The following is a 24,734-nucleotide window of genomic DNA, read 5'->3' on the forward strand; positions in this document are numbered from 1 at the left end:
TGTAGAGATGAACGGAAGCCGTTTTTGAATTCAACAATTTGATGGTCAGAGAACCCTCAGTGTTAATAAATGGTTGCTGTATGATAGTTGTGCAATACAGAATAAGAATATCACTTTAATAAATAAAACGGGGTAGAAAAGCCTTTTTGAATTCACACATTTAATGGTCAGAGACGACTGTACCCATATGTGCCAGCTATCCCTAATTCTTGTTTAACTGTGTTGTTTTAACTGTTTCCTGTGTCGTGCAGGGTGGCTTGGCTGACTGTCTGCTGTACCTGGAGTTCTTCAGCATCAACGCCCAGAGGAATGCCCTGGCCATTGCCGCCAACTGCTGCCAGAGCATCACCCCTGACGAGTTCCACTTTGTCTCTGACTCTCTGCCACTGCTGACCCAGAGACTCACACACCAGGTACACATACATTCACCGTTTACATGCTGGCTATCCGTTAATTAAAGAAACAAGAAAATGATGCCATCTGGTTTGCATGATTATAAGGAATTTGAAATAATTTTAACGTTTGGTACTTAAGTATATTTCAAACCTTATCCTTTTACTCAAGTAGTATTTTACTTTGACTTTCACTTTTACGTGAGTCAAGGTATCTTTTACTCAAGTATGAACATTTGGGACTTTTCCACCACTGGTGTTGTCTGTGGTATGTTGTCTGTGAAGATGTGTCTAATGTGGTTATTCCCCCCCCCCCGTACAGGATAAGAAATCCGTTGAAAGCACTTGTCTCTGTTTTGCCAGGCTGGTGGACAACTTTCAACACGAGGAGGTGAGTGAGGCGGTTCTACTCGACACGTTTCTATGGCTCTAACATCTCTCACCCTCCAGAACAGACCCATTATGACTGACCTCTGTGTGACCGCTGTCCACAGAACCTGCTGCAGCAGGTGGCCTCGCGGGACCTGCTGACCAACATCCAGCAGCTGCTGGTGGTCACACCGCCTGTGCTCAGCTCGGGCATGTTCATCATGGTGGTGCGTATGTTCTCCCTCATGTGCTCCAACTGCCCCTGTCTGGCCGTGCAGCTCATGAAGCAGAGTAAGTGGCTCATGCAGACAAACACACTTTCTATTGGTACGCATTTACACCGCTCACTTGAATAAAGCCTAAAAATGCAGCTTACAAAATCTTGGGAAAGTTAACTATATAATGACAGGCCGAAGTCCCTGACTGCATCAAGCTAATAGCCTGGGGAAAACTAAGCATGTTGTCTTTGTTCAGATATTGCAGAGACTCTGCGCTTCCTTCTGTGCGGAGCGGCCAACGGTAGCTGCCAGGAGCAGATTGACCTGGTGCCCCGGAGCCCCCAGGAGCTCTATGAACTCACCTCACTCATCTGGTAAGGAACCCCCTCTGCTGCTGCTCTCAATGTTACAACAACCTTTTCTACCCTAATGGTGGATGTGCATAAAGATGGCGGCCTCCATGCACGCGTCACAGATGGCTTGTTTGCGAATTTCCCTGATGCACTTTGCTAACTGTTTGTTGTCCCCCCCTCCACCAGCGAGCTGATGCCCTGCCTGCCCAGAGAGGGCATCTTTGCTGTGGACCTCATGCTGAAGAAGGGCAGTGCCCAGGCCACAGAGGGGGCCATTTGGCAGTGGAGGGACGACCGGGGCCTGTGGCACCCCTACAACCGCATCGACAGCCGCATCATTGAGGTAAAGAACAGACATGCTGCTCCGCTCCATTATAGGGAATTTCCTTCCAGACTTGGGACCCAGTTTGTCCTCTTCAGGTCAGGTAGTCAGACAAAAACTCTGTGCCCTACCTATACTACAAGGAAGTAGACTGCTTCAGTCTTGATGTGTTGTGAGCTGTGTGAAGCCCCTGTGCAGCCCAGTGTTACACTAACGTCTGGGGGTGTCTGGTTCTCTCTTCCTCTCCAGACGGCCCACCAGAACGGAGAGGACGAGATCAGCCTGTCCACCCTGGGCCGCGTCTACACCATCGACTTCAACTCTATGCAGCAGATCAACGAGGACACTGGCACAGCACGGGGTATCCAGAGGAAACCCAACCCCTTAGCCAACCCCACTACTGGTGAGTGAGACACCATCATTACCTCTAGTCATAGACTATCCCCAAACTGAAGTCAGTTGTATGCGTTTCATGTCAGTTGCTGTCGTATGATGCCCTGATTAGTTCTGAGACTAGCTCTATTCACCTGAAAATATACATTTTATGGATTGCTATAGACCCAGTGGAGAAAGGGGTTAGTGCCCCCTAGTTATTCATACTTTTATTGAGCCTATTAACCAGGTAGTCCCATTGAGGGCAAATTACCTTTTTCCCAATGCGGAAGTGCTCAAGAGGCAGCTCTTGACGCATCTTTTTGTGAACTCATGTGAAATTGAACAGGCTGCTTCTTTGTCTCTTCTACACTAGCTGATGGAATCCAATTTCTCCTTTTGAGTCAAAGGAACTATCAAATCTTACATGAGTTTTCCCCTGTCTTTCCCCCAGGGGGTCACCAGGAGGTGAGGCGGGAGGATGCACGGGCCCAGCTGATGAAGGAGGACCCTGAGCTGGCCAAGTGCTTCATCAAGACCCTGTTCGGGGTGCTGTACGAGGTGTACAGCTCGTCGGCCGGCCCAGCCGTCAGACATAAGTGCCTCCGGGCCATCCTCAGGATCATCTTCTTCGCAGATGCTGAGCTCCTCAAGGACGTGCTGAGGAACCACGCTGTGTCCAGGTGAACTTTTGACTCAAGATTGCTGCCTCCATGGACAAAAAGAAATGGTCAGTACGACATGTCTTCATATCACACCTGAACCTCAGTGTTTGTCTGTTTCCTTCTCCCAGTCACATTGCCTCCATGCTGTCCAGCCAGGACCTGAAGATTGTAGTGGGCTCTCTGCAGATGGCTGAGATCCTCATGCAGAAGCTGCCTGACGTATTCAGTGTCTTCTTCAGAAGAGAAGGTGATAGATCCTGCCTGAGCCGGTGTCTCCTGACCAGTAATGATCCAAAACACACAGCTCTTTTGTAGCACCAGGAGCTGCAGTTCATAGGACCTGTTATGATGGATCCTCCACTGCTATTTGAGCTTCAATGTTTTTTTTGCGAAGTCAACACTGAGGTCATAAAATTGGGATGTCACACCACAGTGCACTTATGCCGTGGACCACAGAAAGCTGTTTATCTAGCTAAATGCCTGATTTATTGAATCATAATTTCTGACACTAACCTCTTTAATATCAGAGAATTGGGAAAAGAGGAATTTCGCTGTATTCCATCTGCCCTCACCTCTGCCTTCCTCCCCTTCCAGGTGTGATGCACCAGGTGAAGAACCTGGCTGAGTCAGAGGCCTTCCTCACTAGTCCCCCAAAGGCGTGCACCAGCGGCACGGCTAGCCTGTGTACCATCAGCACTGCAAACACTACGGCGGCCACCACCGCCACCCCAGACCTGGGCTCACCTAGCTTCCAGCACAGCATGGACGACTCACTGGACCTCAGCCCACAGGGGTGAGAGAACACTCACATTCACATGTATTCAGTATTCATGTATGATAGGTCAGATACCACACGCAAGGACACTCATACATTCCTCCATAGAACAACATTAGTCTCTCCCTCTCTCCTAGGCGGTTAAGTGATGTGCTGAAGAGAAAACGTCTGCCTAAGAGAGGGCCCAGAAGGCCCAAGTACTCTCCTCCCAGGGACGACGACAAAGTAGACAATCAGGGTAATTGTTATTGAAACTATCATAGTCTCTAAGCCTGGATGCACATGGTTCTCACAGGTGATAGAAATAGTGCTAAATGTCAATGATACATTTGTAGTAGTAAAGGTAAAATTCCTGTGTATGTGTGCAAGTCAAATGTTTGGCGACACCTACTCATTCAAGGATTTTTCTTTATTTTGACTCTTCTACATTGTATAATAATAGTCAAGACCTCAAAACTATGAAATAACACATGGAATCATGTAGTAACCAAAAAAGTGTTATATCAAAATATATTTGAGATTCTTCAAAGTAGCCACCCTTTGCCATGATGACAGCTTTGCACACTCTTGGCCTCAACCAGCTTAACCTGGAATGCTTTTCCAACAGTCTTGAAGGAGTCCCCACATATGCTGAGCACTTGTTGGCTGCTTTTCCATCAATCTGTGGTCCAACTCCTCCCAAACCATCTCAATTGGGTTGAGGTTGGGTCATCTGCTGCAGCACTCCATCACTCTCCTTGGTCAAATACCCCTTACACTGCCTGGAGGTGTGTTGGGACATTGTCCTGTTGAAAAACAAATGATAGTCCCACTAAGCTCAAACCAGATGGGATGGCGTGTCGCTGCAGAATGCTGTGGTAGCCATGCTGGTTAATAAATCAGACAGTGTACCAGCAAAGCACCATCACACCTCCATGCTTCACGGTGGGAACCACAAATGCAGGGATCATCTGTTCACCCACACCGTGTCTCACAAAGACAGTGGTTGGAACCAAAAATCTCCAATTTGGACTCTTCAGACCAAAGGACAGATTTCCACCGGTCTAAAGTCCATTGCTCATGTTTCTTGGCCCAGCAAGTTTCTTCTTCTTATTGGTGTCCTTTAGTAGTGTTTTCTTTGCAGCAATTTGACCATGAAGGCCTGATTCAGTCTCCTCTGAACAGTTGCTGTTGATGTGTCTGTTACTTGAGCTCTGAAGCATTTATTTGGACTGCAATTTCTGAGCCTGGTAACTGTAATGAACTTATCCTCTGCAGCAGAGGTAACTCTGGGTCTTCCTTTCCTGTGGCGGTCCTCATGAAGAGCGAGTTTCATCATTGCTCTTTATGGTTTTTGCGACTGCGCTTGAAGAAACTTTGAGTTCATAATGTTCCATATTGACTGACCTTCATGTCTTAAAGTAGTGATGGACTGTCGTTTCTCTTTACTTATTTGAGCTGTTCTTGCCATAATATGGAATTGGGTCTTCTGTATACCACCCCTACCTTGTCACAACACAACTGATTGGCTCAAATGCATTAAGAAGGAAAGAAATTCCACAAATTAACTTTTAACAAGGCACACCTGTTATTTGAAATGTATTCCAGGCGACTACCTCATGAAGCTGGTTGAGATAATGCCAAGTGTGCGAAGCTGTCGAGGCGAAGGGTGGCTACTTTGAAGAATCTCAAATATAAAATATATTTTTTGAATTGTTCAACACTTTTTTTTTTTGGTTACTACATGATTCCATATGTGTTAGTTCATAGTTTTGATGTCGTCACTTATTCTACAATGTAAAAAATAAAAACCCTGGAATGGGTAGGTGTCACAACCTTTTGACTGTTTGTGTGTGTGTGTAAAACCATGACAAGTCGATGCTTCAAAATTGGCTCTCATTTGCGGCATCATTGGTCTCCATGCCTCTTTGTGCCTGGAGTCCTGGTATATTTGGGACATTTATGCAAACTGATCCTCATGATTTCTTGACCTAAATAAATAAATACAGCATGACTTCATTCTTTAATATCTACCAGAGAATCTGGTGTCTGTTTCAAACAACTATAACGGTGTTTCCCAAGGGGTGCATGTTTAGGTTTTTGACCTAGCACTACACAGCTCATTCAAATAATCTACCAATCGTCAAGCTTTGATTATTTTAATCAGCTGTCTAGTGCTAGGGCAAAAACCAAAATGTGCACGCCTTTGGTGTCCCCAGGACCGAGTTTGGGAAATGCTGAAGTATAGGGTATCATTTGAGACCCACTTTGTCATGTTTCAAGCTGTGACTAACCATTCTACTGTTCCTACAGCCAAGAGTCCTACCACTACTCAGTCCCCCAAATCCTCCTTCTTGGCCAGTCTGAACCCCAAGACCTGGGGCAAGCTAGGCACCCAGACCAACAGCACCAACTCTGAGCCCTCTCGCACGGCTGGTGTGAGTGGCCTGGCACGCGCCCTTCCCAAGGACTCTGTCTCCAACAACAGGTACGACGGAAACCATTACGGTGGTGGTGGTGATGATTTATCGCGGTGTTGGTAGTAGTGGTGGAGATTATAATAGTGGTGTAGGTGATTATCATTGGCTCGCTCAGAAAATGTAGCTAGGGCTGTGTTCAGTATGAAAATTGGTGTGCAACGGTGCTGTTCCTGAAGATAAGTTGAAAAACATGGAGAGGTTTGGTTGTGTAAGTATGCGCATTCAAAATGCACCGTTACTCTTTAAATATGTCACTCATTGCTTCAAGCCACACCCCACCACACGGTGCAAACATACCTCAGTCTGTTCAAGAACGTTGAACGTTTTGGGGAAAGGTGTCATTTAATACAGACTGTCACGCGACGTAGCAAGAGTTTAATCCCAAAAAATGTGCCCCTCATTTGGCAGTCTCCGAGGTCCTGAGGGCTGCACTTAAAATTGAATGGGGTTGCGGATTTGGCCCTTGGGCTCTGTTTGACAACCCTGGTTTAGTCAAACCGATTGCATCCAAGCTGTCAAATCTTAGATTCCTCCTGGTTCCAAGGTCTCTCCCCTTGGACGACAACCTCAAATGGGCTTTGTGAGGGAGTTAAGGAATTGAGAAAACAAGACAGCCAATAGTGGTGGTGGTGATGATGATGATGATGATCGCCCCCTTACAGGGACAAGATTAAGGCTTGGATCAAAGAGCAGGCCTGTAAGTTTGTGGCACGTTACTTCAACACTGAAAACATTGATGGCAGCAACCCTGCACTAAATGTACTCCAGAGACTCTGCACCGCCACGCAACAGCTCAGCCTACAGGTACTGTACTCCCCAACACTCTCCCACGTTGTAGTATTGCACCCGATGAAAGTAAATAGTCATTCGTTGATGGCTTTGGAGACCCTGTTTGCTAATACTAACTTGAGAACAGCTGTTTTGATAGTACAGGGTACTATCTACATTGCTAGCTAAAGACAAGGTCATTAAGGTATGATGGTGAGTGACTTGGGTTATGATAAACTTCTTGACCGCTGTCACACCCCGAATCCCCCCCACCAGATGGACGGGGGCGTGGAGTGCCTCGTGGAGATCTGCAGCATCGTGTCAGAGTCGGACGTGTCATCGTTCGAGATCCAGCACAGCGGCCTGGTCAAGCAGCTGCTGCTCTACCTGACCTCCAGCAGTGACCGTGACCTGGTCAGCCGTGACGTCCGCCTCAAGAGGTTCCTGCACGTCTTCTATGGCTGCCCGGTAAGGCTGTTAGGCTGGTCTGAAGCGCAGAACTAGAATGAGATTCTGTTTCTATTATCAGAAGTTTGTCTTTCGCCCGATGAAGACGTTCATCCTTTCTCAGTATCCAGTGACTGACAATCTAGCCAACTCCAGTCTAATAGGCCATGTTGGCAGAGACTGGAGCTGAGGGCAATACATCTCATGGCTCTAAATACAGTATAAAGCCAGTATGAGGGTTTGCGCTCAGGCTAGAATGAATGGCAGCTGGTCTGTATATTTTTCTCCTAGAGTTAAAAAGGTACTCGCTCAACTGAGCCCCACCCTCAATTTTTGTGGCCTACTAGAGTGTTGCATCTATATGTATTGCTTATATAATGTAGTATTTAAAAAATATATATATTTAAACCTTTATTTAACTAGTAAAGTCAGTTGACAGCCAAACCCGGACGACGCTGGGTCATTTGTGCGCTTGGAATCGAACCAGGGTCTGTAGTGACGGCTCTAGCACCGAGATGCAGTGCCTTATACTGCTGCGCCACTCAGGAGCCCTACATTGTTATGTAGGTTAGACCAGTGTTTCCCAACTCTGGTCCTCGAGTATCCACAACAGCACACATTTTTGTTGTAGCCCCGGGCAAAAACACTTGATTCAGCTCATTGAGGCCTTGGTGATTAGTTGACAAGTTGAATCGGGTGTTTTTGTCCTGGGCTACAACACAACGGTAGTTGGGAAACACTGGCCTAGACCGTTGTCTTTTTTCAATTATATGTGACATTTGAATTGTCAGTTTAATGTTCTTCTACATATTCCCTGTTAATATACATTTAACTCCCATTTTGCCAGTATCTCATGAACTATAGCTGCTTGCTCCTGTTACGCACAGCAGATGTCTTAAATACGTGTCTCCTCCAGTTGTTTGTACAGCTCTGAAGGCATAAGGCTGAAACATATTCTCGTTTTTTTTTTTATATACTAAGCAAAAATAGAAACGCAACATGCAACAATTTCAAAGGTTTTACTCCGTTACATTTCATTTTTTTATTTTTATTTCACCTTTATTTAACCAGGCTAGTTGAGAACAAGTTCTCATTTGCAACTGCGACCTGGCCAAGATAAAGCGTAGCAATTCGACACACAGCAACAGTTACACATGGAATAAACAAAACATACAGTCAATAATACAGTAGAACAAAAGAAAACAGTCTATATATAGTGAGTGCAAATGAGGTAAGATAAGACAATAAATAGGCCATGGTGAAGTAATTACAATATAGCAATTAAACACTGGAATGGTAGATGTGCAAAGATGAATGTGCAAGTAGAGATACTGGTGTGCAAAGGAGCAAGATAAATAAATACAGTATCGGGATGAGGTAGGTAGATAGATGGGCTATGTACAGGTGCAGTGATCTGTGATCTGCTCTGACAGCTGGTGCTTAAAGCTAGTGAGGGAGATATGAGTCTCCAGCTTCAGGGATTTTTGCAGTTCGTTCAAGTCATTGGCAGCAGAGTACTGGAAGGAAAGACGACCAAAGGAGGAATTGGCTTTGGGGGTGACCAGTGAGATATACCTGCAGGAGCGCGTGCTGCTTTGGTGACCAGCGAGCTGAGATAAGGCGGGGCTTTACCTAGCAGAGACTTGTAGAGAACCTGTAGCCAGTGGGTTTGGCAACGAGTATGAAGCGAGGACCAACCAACGAGCGTACAGGTCGCAATGCTGGGTATTGTATGGGGCTTTGGTGACAAAACAGATGGCACTGTGATAGACTGCATCCAGTTTGTTGAGTAGAGTGTTGGAGGCTATTTTATAGATGACGTCACCAAAGTCGAGGATCGGTAGGATGGTCAGTTTTACGAGGGTATTTTTGGCAGCTTGAGTGAAGGAGGATTTGTTGCGATATAGGAAGCCGATTCTAGATTTAATTTTGGATTGGAGATGCTTAATGTGAGCCTGGAAGGAGAGTTTACAGTCTAACCAGACACCCAGGTATTTGTAGTTGTCCACTTATTCTAAGTCAGAGCCGTCCAGAGTAGTGATGCTGGACGGGCGAGCAGGTGCGGGCAGTGATCGATTGAATAGCATGCATTTAGTTTTACTTGCGTTTAAGAGCAGTTGGAGGCCACGGAAGGAGCATTGTATGGCATTGAAGCTCGTCTGGAGGTTAGTTAACACAGTGTCCAAAGAGGGGCCAGAAGTATACAGAATGGTGACGTCTGCGTAGAGGTGGATCAGAGAATCACCAGCAGCAAGAGCAACATCATTGATGTATACAGAGAAGAGTCGGCCCGAGAATTTAACCCTGTGGCACCCCCATAGAGACTGCCAGAGGTCCGGACAACAGGCCCTCCGATTTGACACACCGAACTCTATCAGAGAAGTAGTTGGTAAACCAGGCGAGGCAATCATTTGAGAAACCAAGGCTGTGGAGTCTGCCAATAAGAATGTGGTGATTGACAGAGTCGAAAGCCTTGGCCAGGTCGATGAATACGGCTGCACAGTAATGTCTCTTATCGATGGCGGTTATGATGTTGTTTAGGACCTTGAGCGTGCCTGAGGTGCACCCATGACCAGCTCTGAAACAAGATTGCATAGCGGAGAAGGTACGGTGGGATTCGAAATGGTAGGTAATCTGTTTAACTTGGCTTTCGAAGACCTTAGAAAGACAGGGTAGGATAGATATAGGTCTGTAGCAGTTTGGGTCTAGTGTCACCCCCTTTGAAGAGGGGGATGACCGCGGCAGCTTTCCAATCTTTGGGAATCTCAGACGACACGAAAGAGGTTGAACAGGCTAGTAATAGGGGTTGCAACAATTTCGGCGGATAATTTTAGAGAGGTTCCAGATGGTCTAGCCCGGCTGATTTGTATGGGTCCAGATCAGCTATCTGGATTTGGGTGAAGGAGAAATGGTGGGGGCTTTGGCGGGTTGCTGTGGAGGGTGCTGGGCAGTTGACCGGTGTAGGGGTAGCCAGGTGGAAAGCATGGCCAGCCATAGAGAGATTGTTATTGAAATTCTCAATTATAGTGGATTTATCGGTGGTAAGTGTTTCCTAGCCTCAGAGCAGTGGGCAGCTGGGAGGAGGTGCTCTTATTCTCCATGGACTTCAGTGTCCCAGAACTTTGAGTTAGTACTACATGATGCAAATTTCTGTTTGAAAAAGCTAGCCTTAGCTTTTCTAACTGCCTGTATATATTGGTTCCTAACTTCCCTGAAAAGTTGCATATCACGGGGGCTATTTGATGCTAATGCAGAACGCCACAGGATGTTTTTGTGCTGGTCAAGGGCAGACAGGTCTGGAGTGAACCAAGGCTTAGATCTATTCCTAGTTCTACATTTTTTAAGTGGGGCATGCTTATTTAAGATGGTGAGGAAGGCACTTTTAAAGAATAGCCAGGCATCATCTACTGACGGGATAAGGTTAATGTCATTCCAGGATACACCGGCCAGGTCGATTAGAAAGGCCTGCTCGCAGAAGTGTTTTAGGGAGCGTTTGACAGTGATGAGTGGAGGTCGTTTGGTCCCAGACCCATTACGGATGCAGGCAATGAGGCAGTGATCGCTGAGATCTTGATTGAAAACAGCAGAGGTGTATTTGGAGGGAGAGTTAGTTAGGATGACATCTATGAAGGTGCCCATGTTAATGGATTTGGGGTTGTACCTGGTAGGTTCATTGATCATGTGAGATTGAGGGCATCAAGTTTAGATTGTAGGATGGCCAGGGTGTTAAGGCATATTTTTGCAGGGCTAGAGGCTCTACAGTGAAATAAGACAGTAATCACTAACCAGGACAGTAATGGACGAGGCATATTGATATTAGAGAGAGGCATGCGTAGCCAAGTGAACATATGGGTCCAGTGATTGATTGGTTGGACTGACTGGGGACACGACGATTCAGACAGTTAGCAGGCCGACGCTAACAGTTAGTAGGCCGGGGCTAAACAAGCTAGCAATTAGCAGACCGGGGCAGGCAAGCTAGCAGTTAGCAGACTGGGTTAGCAAGCAAGCAGTTGGCAGACCGCGGCAGGCAAGTTAGCAGACCGGGGCTAGCAAGTTAGCCTTTGTGGGAAGTCGCGATGGGGGTAAGTCTGTTTTTGCCTCTTCGTGCGGTGACGTCGATAGACCAGTCGTGGAATTAGTAGGGTTCAAGTAGCTCTAGATAGCTAGCAGGCCGGTTAGCAGAATGGGCTAGAATTTAAGGAATTTAAGGAAGTCATTAAATTGAAATAAATGCATTAGGCCCTAATCTATGGATTTCACGACTGGGAATTAGAGGTCGACCAATTATGATTTTTCAACGCCGATACCGATTATTGGAGGGCCAAAAAAAGGCCGCTACCGATTTTAATCGGCTTTTTAAAATGTATTTATTTAATTTATTTGTAATAATGACAATTACAACAATACTGAATGAACACTTTTAACTTAATGTAATACATCAATAAAATCAATTTAGCCTCAAATAAATAATGAAACATGTTCAATTTGGTTTAAATAATGCAAAAACAAAGTGTTTGGAGAAAGTAAAAGTGCAATATGTGCCATTTTAAGAAAGCTAACATGTATGTTCCTTGCTCAGAACATGAGAACGTATGAAAGCTGGTGGTTCCTTTTAACATGAGTCTTCAATATTCCCAGGTAAGACCTTTTAGGTTGTAGTTATTATAGGACTATTTCTTTCTATACGATTTGTATTTCATATACCTTTGACTATTGGATGTTCTTATAGGTACTTTAGTATTGCCAGTGTAACAGTATAGCTTCCGTCCCTCTCCTCGCTCCTACCTGGGCTTGAACCAGGAACACATCGACAACAGCCACCCTCGAAGCAGCGTTACCCATGCAGAGCAAGTGACGTTTGAAACGCGATTAGCCGCACCTGCTAACTAGCTAGCCATTTCACATGGGTTACACCAGCCTAATCTCGGGAGTTGATAGGCTTGAAGTCATAAACAGTGCAATGCTTGAAGCATTGCGAAGAGCTGCTGGCAAAACGAAAGTGCTGTTTGAATGAATGCTTACGAGCCTGCTGGTGCCTACCATCGCTCAGTCGCTCATTAATGTGGTCGAATCCGGAAACTATCACAGTTATTCTTTCAGTGAAATACGGAACCGTTCCGTATTTTATCTAACGGGTGGCATCCATAAGTCTAAATATTCCTGTTACATTGCACAACCTTCAATGTTATGTCATAATTATGTAAAATTCTGGCAAATTAGTTCGCAACGAGCCAGGCGGCCCAAACTGTTCCATATACCCTGACTCTGCGTGCAACGAATGCAAAATGACACAATTTCACCTGGTTAATATTGCCTGCTAACCTGGATTTCTTTTAGCTAAATATGCAGGTTTAAAAATATATACTTCTGTGTATTGATTTTAAGAAAGGCATTGATGTTTATGGTTAGGTACAGTCGTGCAACGATTGTGCTTTTTTTCCGCAAATGCGCTTTTGTTAAATCATCCCCCGTTTGGCGAAGTCGGCTGTCTTTGTTAGGAAGAAATAGTCTTCACACAGTTCGCAACGAGCCAGGCGGCCCAAACTGCTGCATATACCCTGACTCTGTTGCAAGAGAAGTGACACATTTTCCCTAGTTAAAGGAAATTCATGTTAGCAGGCAATATTAAAAAAGCAGGCAATATTAAAAATATATACTTGTTTATTGATTTTAAGAAAGGCATTGATGTTTATGGTTGGAGCAACGTGTACCTAAGTGATTATATGCAACGCAGGACAGGCTAGATAAACTAGTAATATCATCAACCATGTGTAGTTAATTAGTGATTATGATTATTTTTTATAAGATGGGTTTCATGCTAGCTAGCAACTTACCTTGGCTTCTTACTGCATTTGCGTAACAGGCAGGCTCCTCGTGGAGTGCAATGTAAAGCAGGTGGTTAGAGCGTTGGACTAGTTACATTTTACATTTTAGTCATTTGGCAGACGCTCTTATCCAGAGCGACTTACAGTAGTGAATGCATACATTTCTTTATTTTTATTTTTTTTGTACTGGCCCCCCGTGGGAATCGAACCCACAACCCTGGCGTTGCACACACCATGCTGGTGTTGCAAACACCATGCTCTACCAACTGAGCCACAGGAGTGCCCCAAGTTAACCGTAAGGTTGCAAGATTGAATCCCCGAGCTGACAAGGTAAAAATCTGTCTTTCTGCCCCTGAACAAGGCAGTTAACCCACCGTTCCTAGGCCGTCATTGAAAATAAGAATGTGTTCTTAACTGACTTGCCTAGTTAAATAAAGGTGTAAAACATAATAAAAAATCGGCCAAATCGGCGTCCAAAAATACAGATTTCCGATTATGAAAACTTGAAATCGTCCCTAATTAATCGGCCATTCCGATTAATCGGTCGACCTCTACTGGGAATAGAGATGCATCTGTTGGTTCTTAAATTAAAAAATAATAATAATAATTTAGGCGCGTGAATCCTCATGCTGCGTGACACATCCTTCGCACGAAGTTGATTGTGGGCTGTGTAATGTTGTCCCCCTCTGGATATTGGTGTGAACTGTAACACGTTGTACACATCGATCCATAGCATCCCAAACATGCTCAATGGGTGACATGTCTAGTGAGTATGTAGGTCATTTTAAAGAACTGGGACATTTTCAGCTTCCAGTAATTGTGTACAGATCCTTGCGACATGGGATTGTGCGTTATGTGGAAACATGAGTTGATGGCGGCAGATGAGTGGCACGACAATGGGCCTCAGGATCTCGTCATGGTATTTCTGTGCTTTGAAATTGCCATCCATAAAATGCAATTGTTTGTCTGTAGCTTATGCCTGCCCATACCATAACCCCACCGCCACCATGGGGCGCTCTGTTCACAACGTTGACGTCAGCAAACCGCTCACCCATACAACGCCTTACACATCGTCTGTGGGTGTGAGGCCGGTTGGATATGCTGTTAAATTCTCTAGAACGACAGAGGCGGCTTATGGTCGAGAAATTAATGTTCAAACTTCAGGCAACAGCTCTGGTGGATATTCCTACAGTCAGCATGCCAATTGCACACTCCCTCAACTTGAGACATCTGTGGCATTGTGTTGTGACAACTGCACACTTTAATGGCCTTCTATTGTCCCCATTTCAAGGTGCACCTGTGTAATGATCATGCTGTTGAATCAGCTCCTTGAAAGATTAATGCCACAGCTGTCAGGTGGATGGATTATCTTGGCGAAGGAGAAATAAATGCTCACTAACAGGAATGTAAACAAATTTGTGCACACAATTTTAGGGAATTAAGCTTTTTGTCAGTATGGAAAATGTCTGCCATCTTTTATTTCAGCTCAACTTTTTTTATAGCTCCGTGCACTGTCATTCTTTGTATTTTTTCGAGCATGGATTAAATTAAGTATTTTGCATCTAGGCCTCCTTGGGTTATTCCTTTTCATGGTTTCGAGTGGGCCAATCTTTTGAACAGTCTAAATACAGTATCACACTTGATTGCTAAACCATGCTTTGTCAGCATTTTTTTATTTTTATTTTTATTTTTTTTACAACAGCAATACTCAAACCTGGTTGTACTCAGTAGGAAACAAATGGAATAAAACTGATAAAGGGAGGAACTACCTAAACTTATCCCAGAAATAAATGCTTTTTTAAATTTTCTGTTTCAAAAATGTTTCTACGGTGTGCCCTGATGAATACGACAAGTCTTTGCAGTTTGTTTGAAGTGTGTCCCTCCTGTGTTTTGCCCGTCCAGATCCCGGGGATGGAGCCGGCAGGCCGCCTGGAGCCGTCTGAGAACGGGCCCCTGCTGTCACTGGTGCGCAAGATGAACAACTGCCTAAGCCAGATGGAGCAGTTCCCTGTCAAGGTGCATGACTTCCCTAGTGGCAACGGCAACGGGAGCAGGTTAGTTCATTTACCAAGTTCCATCCCTTCCTTTTGTTCCACAAACCCTATTTTTGTCAGCCATTCACTAATGTGTGGTTACTTAATGTGTGATGCCCTATTGAAGTCTATATGGGTGTAGGTCAAGGAAGGGGACTTGCCAGTATTTACCTCTTTTGGATCATTGTGATCTTGTCTGTTGACATGTGTTTTCTTCAGAGGTTCTCAGGCTCTGAAGTTCTTCAACACACACCAACTCAAGTGTCAGCTGCAGAGGCACCCGGACTGCACCAATGTGAAGCAGTGGAAGGGGGGCCCGGTGAAAATTGACCCCCTGGCTTTGGTACAGGCCATTGAACGCTACCTGGTGGTCCGAGGTGAGCACTGGGATCTGTCTCTTTGCATTGAGTTACTGACTTGACTTAAGCCCTTTCACTCTGTGAGGAACATAGGTCACACACGAATGATCTTCATCCAACAGGGCTGTTTTCTCAAGTTCCTTCCCAGAGTATTTCTGTCCTTCTCTTCTAGCAGAATAGAAAGACTCCTTGTATTACTGACATTTATGGTTAACATGCTGACGTGCTCAATGGGACTTTTGTCTCTACAGGTTACGGACGAATAAGAGAGGAGGATGAGGACAGCGACGATGATGGTTCAGACGATGAAATTGATGAATCGCTGGTACGTAGCTACAATGTCCTTGCAAAATACTCTCCATATTGGATAATACCTCTTCCCCCCACCAAGAACTATGTTAACTTCAACCCTAACTTGACCGTCTATCTCTGTCCAGGCGGCCCAGTTCCTGAACTCGGGCAGCGTGCGCCACCGGCTGCAGTTCTACATCGGTGACCACCTGCTGCCCTACAACATGACGGTTTACCAGGCAGTGCGGCAGTTCAGCCTGCAGGCAGAGGAGGAGAGGGAGTCAACAGACGACGAGGCCAACCCGCTCGGACGGGCCGGAATCTGGACCAAAACCCACACCATATGGTATCCCCTTTACGCTGGCTGTCCACACACACCAGTCTATAGGCTGGACTGATTAACGAACCCAACCATAGCCTAAAATTGTGTTTTTGGTCCACCAGCCACTGTGGCAGGTAGATGAGAGAATCTACCAGCCCTCAGATTTGTTTTATCAGCCAAAATATTTTTTTGCTGTAATTACATAAAACAGATGACCATGTTTCTAAAACAAGAAATTTATTAGTAAGAAGTAATGTGGTATATTGCTCAATTTCATTTTTTTACATCTTTTAATTAAAATTATCAGACAAATGTTCTGCTGCTCCTTTAAGGGCACAAGGTTACAATAGTAATGGGGCCACCCAAGTCCAGTCACATGTCTAAGATTTGGCATCTAAGGCGTCTCTTCGCTCTCAGTTGAAGCAGCAGACTCAAACTAACGTTGAAAAACAACTGAACTTGTGAACAAAACAATGTAAATAGATTATATTAGACCATCTCTTATTCCTGTGCCCAGTGCCTCCAAAAATGTATCTATCAGCACTTCACTCAGTGAGCTTAGCTCCCCTGCCAGACAGTGTTGCTGCTTGAGGTGGGATATAGGATTTGTTTTTATTTGTGCAATAAACAGCTATGAAACAAAACAGCTACTTCAGCATTTTTCTAAGTATAAGCGCATGTGCAATTGTCTATTTTTAGTCGCAAATGTGATGCTCACACTAGAGCCCTGCAAATTGACCACCCGCCAATGTGGCGGGTGAAATAGACGTTCTTACCCACCAATACCTAAATCTACCTCCATTTGGCCCTGAACATAACTGACTGATGCTTGTAGTGGGTGGCTGTTAGGATTGAGATTTCTCACACACAAACACACATCTAATAGGGGGCTGAGTTGGTGATCAAATGCAACTAACATGGCAGTGTAGTCATGTTCCACGAGATGCTTTACGTAGACACCCTCTCTATCCCATCAGGTATAAGCCAGTGAGGGAGGATGAGGATGGCACTAAAGATGTGGTGGGAGGGAAGAGGGGCCGGGCACAGACTGCCCCCACCAAGACCTCGCCCCGCAATGCCAAGAAACAGGACGAGCTGTGGCACGGTAGGTACCACTACCACTACCTCTGGGCCTAGGTGGGTGTCTGTGTTGTCTACTGGCCTGGAGACTGAGAGACAAGTTCTGCTTGTTTATTTTATAGTGCAACTCTAATGTACTCCTTACAGTGGTTGGAGGGAGTGAGCTGACCTGCTTCTCCTGCTTGAAACAAGTTAACAGACCCTTCGCTAAGCCTTGCCCCCTTTGGTTACTGTTGCAACCTCGGTCAACATTGTCACAAAGCCCAACTAATCTTTCAAACCACTGGAGAAAACCCCTCACAATGATCTCAAACTGTTTTTAATCCTTAAGTCTATTTCAGAACCCATGTGTCAATCTAAGTAATAAAAAAAGAACAATTCAGAATCCCCATCAAAATGTCAGTTTAAGCTAGAGATGTTTTTTTGTTTTTTTTGCATGGGCTGCGTCTAAATCCATCGCATCTGCCCATGTCGTCCTTCCACATCTGCGATGAAAGTCGGCTGAGTTATAGCAGTGCTTTTCATACGATGAGACATTCCCAAAAATTGGTCTTCTCACGAAAACGTCTGTAGTGGAAAGATGACTCACGAGGATGTTCTCTGTTTTGCTCTACGACCCGGCCCCCACAAGTATTATGGGACTCATCTGAAAGTAACCCATGGAAATATGGAGGTCCTTTTGTGGCAACAAAAATAAGGGGTTAAAAGTGTCATGTTTTTCCTGAGCTTTCTTACTTTTTCTGCTAATTGCTCTCTAATTGTTGGCTAATGTCAACAGCAGATGAGCATTATGTTCTTTTAATATAGCCAACTTAGCTAGCTAACATGCATTTGGAGAACCATTTATATTAACCCTATATGTAACCTTGTCTTTAAACAACTGGTGAAGGGTCTGTATGCGATCAAAACACAAGGAAACCACTATCTTCAAGAAGAGATCCCAATAAACACTTTTGGCCCCATATGGTAGCCGATCAGTGTAACTACACTATCAGAGATTGGTGCGAAAAAATAATTGTATTTTCTGCTCCGAATGGTCTAGTACATTGCTAGCGAGCAAACAATGTAACCGCAGTATAATTTTGCATTAAAAAATATTACAACAGGCTCTATATTTCATGTATCATAGTTTTTTTTAAATATGTATCATAGCCCTCCATGGCTTCCAAGGGTTTTAAACATGAGCTTGTCTGAGGTGTTTGACTACAGTTGCTATCCATCGGTGTGTCCAAAATTCTGGGGTGGTGCTTAGTGACTGGTCAAAGACTTTTTTTTTCTTTTTTTTTTTTTTACACCATCTGAATTAATGTCACCTCAGATGAACTCTTCACACAAACCCACGGAGATGGACTGTCTAATCAATTAATCAAATGTATTTCCAAAACTTTGCTATTGCACTAACCCCCTGGCCAAGGGCTTTTATATTCTCAAATGACACCCTATTCTCTACACCGTATTTGAAAGTAGTGCGCTACATAGGAGATTTGACCATTCTTTAACCTACACTAAATCTGCCCACTCAAGTCCTTATCTCATACTATACATTTTATGTCAGTTTAGCTTCAACATATCTGTGTCGTATTCATTGGCCACAAAACGGAAGAAAAGGACAAACAAGTGACTACCTGCCCTTGTCCAATAAGAAGCGCTTGTTTTTGTTTTCCATTGAAAAACGTTTTGCTACCGTGTGCACGAACTATGACCCTGACTTGCTCTCTCCTCTCCCAGACGGCGTGTGTCCCAGCGTGGCCAGCCCGTTGGAGATGTACCTCATGTCAGAACCCCCAGAGAGCATCACCTTCGACGACCCCTCTCTGGATGTCAACCTGCTGCTGAGGGTGCTGCACTCCATTAGTAGTTACTGGTTCTACCTGTACGACGTGAGTAACCTGTCCTATCCCCTCTCCAGCCCGCAGATACTGGCACTAACTGAACATACTGGTTGAGTCCCAGAAGGCACCCTATAACCTTTTTATAGTGTGCTACTTTTGACCAGGACCAATAGGGATCTGGTCAGAAGTAGTCCACCATGTAAGGAATACGTTGCCATTTGTGACACAAGCCTGTATGTCTGCCTCCAACATATTCCACTGTCCGTGTCATGTTCTACATAATGCTAAAGATATCTTTATAGTCTTTGTGGGCTTGTAGAAGGTAAACCACAATGTACCATATGACTATAACTGTCTGCTATCTAGACGGCTCTTAGTGCACACAGTTGCCCAAAATAATGTTTTTTTTTTTGCATTCAAACAACCTAGCCCCTGTTTCCTTGCATCAGAGAAGGGACAGAGGCGCTGTGTTGTAGTTCCAGTAGACTGAGGTTGTTGTTTTTTTCAGAATGCTGTGTCTAAGGAGATCATCCCCACCAGTGAGTTCATCAACAGTAAGCTGACAGCCAAGGCCAACCGACAGCTGCAGGACCCTCTGGTCATCATGACCGGCAACATCCCCACCTGGCTCACAGAGCTCGGCAAGACCTGGTACTTTTCAGCTCATAAACTACTTTTCAGACTACTTTTCAGCTCATAAACACCCACAAAAACCTGCCTTGCTTTTCCTGAATATTTGACCGAGTATTCACTAATGCAATGTCCACAAACCGCATGACTAGACCAGGGTTGGGGACAATTCCATTTCAATTCAGGAAGTAAACTAAGACTTAAATTCCAATTTTCTCTTCCAGGCCCAAGATTAACCCCACATAAGCAACTGAATATATACTTAAGTTTATTAGGTACACCACCTCTTCCACGAAAATGGATCTAGCCAACTATATAAAGCAGGCATAGAGGCATTCAGTTACGTTTCCATTGAACGTTAGGTCACTTTTTTTGCCCATTCTAAGTGAGTGTGGTATGATTGTCTGTGCCAGGCGCACCGGATCCAATATCTCAGAAACCCTGCCCTCCTCAGCTTTTCACGCACGACAGTGTCTAGGGTTTACCAAGAATGGTGCGACAAACAAATAAATGTCCAGTTAGTGGCTTCCTTTTGGCGAAAACCTGACAAGAGGTCGAAGGAGAATGGCAAGAATCGTGCAAACTAACAGGCGGGCCACAAGTGGACCAGTAGTGGTGCACACCTTGTTAATCCTTGTCACGGACGGGCTATTGCAGCAGATGACCACACCAGGTTTCACTCCAATCAGCTAAAAACAAGAATTGGCTCCAGTGGGCACGCGATCACCAACACTGGACAATTGCGGAGTGGAAAAACAGCCTGGAACATGAGAGCAAGTTCACTTGAGTGGCCTCAGCCCAATAGAGGGTCTTTAGGATGAGATGGATCGGGCTGTTCGCATGAATGTCCCGCCTTCCATTCTACAGCAACTGCGTGATGCCATCGCATCAGGAACGTTTCTGACACCTTGTAGAATGGCACACAGAATTCCGGCTGTTCTGGAGGCAAAGAAGGGTTAGACCTGGTACTACACTGACTAAAAATATAAATGCAACATGCAACAATTTCAAAGTTTTTACTGAGTTACAGTTCATATAAGGAAATCGGTCAATTTAAAAAAAAATATCATTAGGCCATAATCTATTGATTTCACATGATTGGTATTACAGATATACATCTGTTGGTCACATATCTTTAAATAATTTTTTTTTTTAAAGAAGCTAGTTGTGTGGATCAGAAAACCAGTCAGTATCTGGTGTGACCACCAATTGCCTCATGCAGTGTGACATCTCCTTCACATAGAATTTCAGTCTGATTGTGGAATGTTGTCCCACTCCTCTTCAATGGCTGTGCGAGGTTGCTGGATATATTGTCAGGACCTGGAGTATGCCTTCATACACGTCATTCCAGATCATCCCAAACATGCCCAACGGGTGACATGTCTGGTGAGTATGCAGGCCATTGAAGAACTGGGCCACTTTCATCTTCAAGGAAGTGTGTACAGATCCTTGCGACATGGGGCCGTGCATTAACATGCTGAAACAACATGAGGTGATGGCGGCTGATGAATGGCGAGACAATGAGCCTCAGGATCTCGTTACAGTACCTCTGAATTAAAATTCCCATCGATAAAATGCAATTGATTGCTGTCAATAGCTTATGCCTGCCCGTATCAAAACCCAACCGCCACTGTTCCTAATGTTGACATCGGCAAACTGCTTGCCCACACGACACCATACACGCTGTCTGCCATCTGCCCGGTACAGTTGAAACCGGGATTCATGCATGAAGCGCACTTCTCCAGTGTGCCAGGGGCCATCGAAGGTGAGCATATGCCCACTGAAGTCTGTTAAGACGCTGAACTGCAGTCAGGTCAAGATCCTTGTGAGCACACAGATGAGCTTCTCTGAAACGGTTTCTGACAGTTTGTGCAAATAATTTGGTTATATAAACCCACAGTTTCATCAGCTGTCTGGATGGCTGGTCTCAGACGATCCCACAGGTAAAGAATCCAAATGTGCAGGTCCTGGGCTGGTGTGGTTACACATAGTCTGCAATTGTGAGGCCGGTTGGACGAACTGGCAAATTCTTTAAAAGGACGTTGGAGGAGGCTTACGGTAGAGAAATTCTGGCAAGAGCTCTGTTGGACATTCCTCCAGTCAGCATGCCAATGATCCTTCAAAACTTGACATCTGGTGTTGTGACAACTGCACATTTTAGTGGCCTTTTATTGTCCCCAGCACAAGGTGCACCTGTGTAATGATCATGCTGTCTAAGCTTCTTGATATGCCACACCTGTGAGATGGATGGATTATGTCACTAACAGGAATGTGAACAAATGTGTTAATGACATTTTTGTTGAAACGCGGGACCGACACTTAACATGATGCGTTTATATTTTTGTTCAGTGTAAACTGTCCAGTGAGTATATAGATGCTTTGCATTTTGACCAACTATCATTGTCACTCCCTTCTCCCCAGTCCCTTCTTCTTCCCATTCGACACACGGCAGATGCTCTTCTATGTGACTGCTTTTGACCGCGACCGGGCCATGCAGCGCCTCCTCGACACCAACCCCGAGATCAACCAGTCAGATTCCCAGGACAGCCGCGTGGCGCCCCGCCTCGACAGAAAAAAGGTGTTGAATATTTTGGTTTAATGTCACCTAATCGGCTCAATGTATGCATTTCAAATGCCTTTCTGGAAAGGGTTTAATAAGTGTTGCCAAGAGGAGTGGACATCCCCAATTAAAAATATCCAGCCTGCTTTTTGTATTTTACCCACTCCTGTTTGTCTTTTCACTAACTCCTCGTTTCTGCTCTTCCCCCCCTGTCTCTAGCGAACGATAAACCGCGAGGAGCTGCTGAAGCAGGCGGAGTCTGTGATGCAGGACCTTGGCAGCTCCAGAGCCATGCTGGAGATCCAGTATGAGAACGAGGTACAGTACACGCGTTCACACCCTCATTTCAGAGCACTGTTCAATCACCTCCATTTTGAGTTTGTCCCTCTCATAAGGTACCACAGAACCTGGAGTTGTTTGGGGGGGTAGATTTTGAACATGACCCTCGACTTATCTAGATAGAAGCTCCATCGCTCTCCTGCCTCTATTTCTTTATCCCTCTCCCTTACTCCCCCGGTCTCTGTCCTTCTGTCAGGTGGGCACAGGGCTGGGTCCCACCCTGGAGTTCTACGCCCTGGTCTCCCAGGAGCTGCAGAGGGCTGACCTCGGGCTGTGGAGGGGTGAGGAGGTTGCCCTGTCCAACCCAAAAGGTAACTTTCTACTCCAACCCTCTGGGGAATATATTTGTCTCTAAATAGCAGCTCCTAAAAACATTTTAGAAGTGTAATTTCTGTCCAAAATGTAATTTGGACAGAAATAGGATTTATTTTAGATCTACAGTTTTCTAAGATGTGCCTGGGTGGCAACTGTTAAGTCACATGCGGTGATATGGGCTCCTGAAGAGGACAGATCATTGCTGAGTAGCTTGTCTTTGAGACCCACATTGGAACAACTCTCCCTAAATGTCCTCTTCTCTACCATCTTGTTTCCTTCTCCACCATCTTGTTTCCTTCTCCCAGGAAGCCAAGAAGGGACCAAGTACATGTTCAGCTCCCGAGGGCTGTTTGCCGTTCCCTTTGGCAGGACAACCAAACCGGCGCACATCGCCAAAATCAAGATGAAGTTCCGCTTCCTGGGCAAGCTGATGGCCAAGGCCATAATGGACTTCAGACTGGTAAACAGTAACACTTTGTATCTCTGACCAGTGGACCAGTCTCTGTGTAGTCTCCACTGCTAATGCTTTTAGACCTTCTATTTAGTTGTTTTGGAGTGGTTTTTACACTTACATTACTTGCCTTAAGCCCTGTTTGCCAGAATAAAGTTGTGATTTGTATTTTGTTTTCTGCACTCCTACTTTAACTCCCATCTTCTACAGCCCTCCTACATGTCTCACCTTTCAAGCAGAATTGTACACTCACCTGAACCTCTCAGTAGGGAGCCCTCTGCTGGTCTAACACCTGTCTCCCTCCCAGCTGGACCTGCCCCTGGGGCTGCCCTTCTACAAGTGGATGCTGCGGCACGAGACGTCAATCAGCTCCCACGACCTGGTCAACATCGACCCGGGCGTGGCCAAATCCATCCAGCACCTGGAAGACATCATCCGCCAGAAGAAGAGGCTGGAGCAGGACCGCTCCCAAGTCAGTCCCCGATACACAACCTCCCCAGATGCAGCTAACCTCAGTCATTACAATTTGTCTTTGGTGATGAGAACTTGGGTACTCTTATGGAGGTCTTTCTCAGAGATGGGGTTCATAGTGGTAGCTATAGTAAGGCGTGATTTACACTCCACTAGACATCTGCTTAGTGGCTCTCCCCACGCACTGCTCAAAAGGCTCTGCAGTCCACACGTAAATTTAATGCGTGTCAGAATTTGCAGCTGTACTCAAGTGTCAGTGATGTTTTGCTAAGGGGAGGGCTTGGTGGAGTGTAAAACCGTTATGGCCCCTCCCTATCAGATTGGTGATGCTCCTCCATGTTACGTTCCCCATATTAATAAAAGTCCTGTTTCCTCCGTGTGTGTCTCCTAGACGAGGGAGACCCTGCAGCAGGCTCTGGAGAGTCTCAACATGAACGGCTGCTCTGTGGAGGACCTGGGCCTGGACTTCACCCTGCCTGGTTTCCCCAACATCGAGCTGAAGAAGGGAGGCAAGGACATCCCTGTCACCATCTACAACCTGGAGGAGTACCTCAGGGTGGGTATCTCGTGCACGCGCACACATTTACACACACACACAGCGCTCCTACATATAGACTCTCCACAAACCAGTGTCCACCTCCTTATGGAGCTGACCGTTGGTCCCCTTCTCTCCACAGCTGGTGGTCTACTGGACGATGAACGAAGGCGTGTCCCGGCAGTTTGAATCTTTCAGGGAAGGGTTTGAGTCAGTCTTCCCCCTGCATCACTTGCAGTATTTCTACCCTGAAGAGGTGAGTACTGCTATCAATAATCCCAAAAAGCAATTATTTAGGTGTTTGGTTGCCTTCAGGATGTCATGTTGCCAACCCCTTCTGTGCTCTCCCTTCCGCCTGTAGTTGGATCAGCTGCTTTGTGGCAGCAAGTCCGAGACCTGGGACGTCAAGACCCTGATGGAGTGCTGTCGGCCCGACCACGGCTACACGCATGACAGGTGAGTTACTCCACCGACCAGAGCTCTGACCAGACCTACACTTAGTGTCATGTTTAGGACTTGTCAGAGTGCAGTGGTTTGACGTTTTGTCTGTT

The 24,734-nt window shown here is 45.5% G+C and overlaps 1 protein-coding gene across 10 annotated transcripts in view; it reads left to right on the forward strand.

The window, feature by feature from the left end:
* Positions 1-24,734, forward strand: part of LOC115163199 (E3 ubiquitin-protein ligase TRIP12) — a 47,620-nt gene that overhangs the window by 21,031 nt on the left and 1,855 nt on the right. For 5 of the 10 annotated variants that reach the window (XM_029714883.1, XM_029714884.1, XM_029714882.1 and 2 more), the window contains 28 exons: positions 252-413; positions 715-783; positions 887-1,052; positions 1,236-1,353; positions 1,519-1,675; positions 1,904-2,057; positions 2,481-2,709; positions 2,796-2,938; positions 3,286-3,484; positions 3,604-3,704; positions 5,759-5,933; positions 6,588-6,729; positions 6,970-7,161; positions 14,868-15,019; positions 15,218-15,375; positions 15,609-15,682; positions 15,795-15,994; positions 16,948-17,075; positions 18,779-18,930; positions 19,391-19,533; positions 21,934-22,090; positions 22,292-22,390; positions 22,608-22,722; positions 23,032-23,186; positions 23,485-23,712; positions 24,040-24,204; positions 24,326-24,439; positions 24,545-24,639. In XM_029714883.1, the coding sequence (XP_029570743.1) occupies positions 252-413; positions 715-783; positions 887-1,052; positions 1,236-1,353; positions 1,519-1,675; positions 1,904-2,057; positions 2,481-2,709; positions 2,796-2,938; positions 3,286-3,484; positions 3,604-3,704; positions 5,759-5,933; positions 6,588-6,729; positions 6,970-7,161; positions 14,868-15,019; positions 15,218-15,375; positions 15,609-15,682; positions 15,795-15,994; positions 16,948-17,075; positions 18,779-18,930; positions 19,391-19,533; positions 21,934-22,090; positions 22,292-22,390; positions 22,608-22,722; positions 23,032-23,186; positions 23,485-23,712; positions 24,040-24,204; positions 24,326-24,439; positions 24,545-24,639 (4,142 nt within the window). The remainder of the gene's footprint in view (positions 1-251; positions 414-714; positions 784-886; positions 1,053-1,235; positions 1,354-1,518; positions 1,676-1,903; positions 2,058-2,480; positions 2,710-2,795; positions 2,939-3,285; positions 3,485-3,603; positions 3,705-5,758; positions 5,934-6,587; positions 6,730-6,969; positions 7,162-14,867; positions 15,020-15,217; positions 15,376-15,608; positions 15,683-15,794; positions 15,995-16,947; positions 17,076-18,778; positions 18,931-19,390; positions 19,534-21,933; positions 22,091-22,291; positions 22,391-22,607; positions 22,723-23,031; positions 23,187-23,484; positions 23,713-24,039; positions 24,205-24,325; positions 24,440-24,544; positions 24,640-24,734) is intronic. The other 5 variants (XM_029714888.1, XM_029714891.1, XM_029714887.1 and 2 more) reach the window with 4 other exon arrangements.

This window comes from Salmo trutta, chromosome 26 (assembly GCF_901001165.1).
Source record: "Salmo trutta chromosome 26, fSalTru1.1, whole genome shotgun sequence".
Taxonomy (NCBI): Eukaryota; Metazoa; Chordata; class Actinopteri; order Salmoniformes; family Salmonidae; genus Salmo; species Salmo trutta.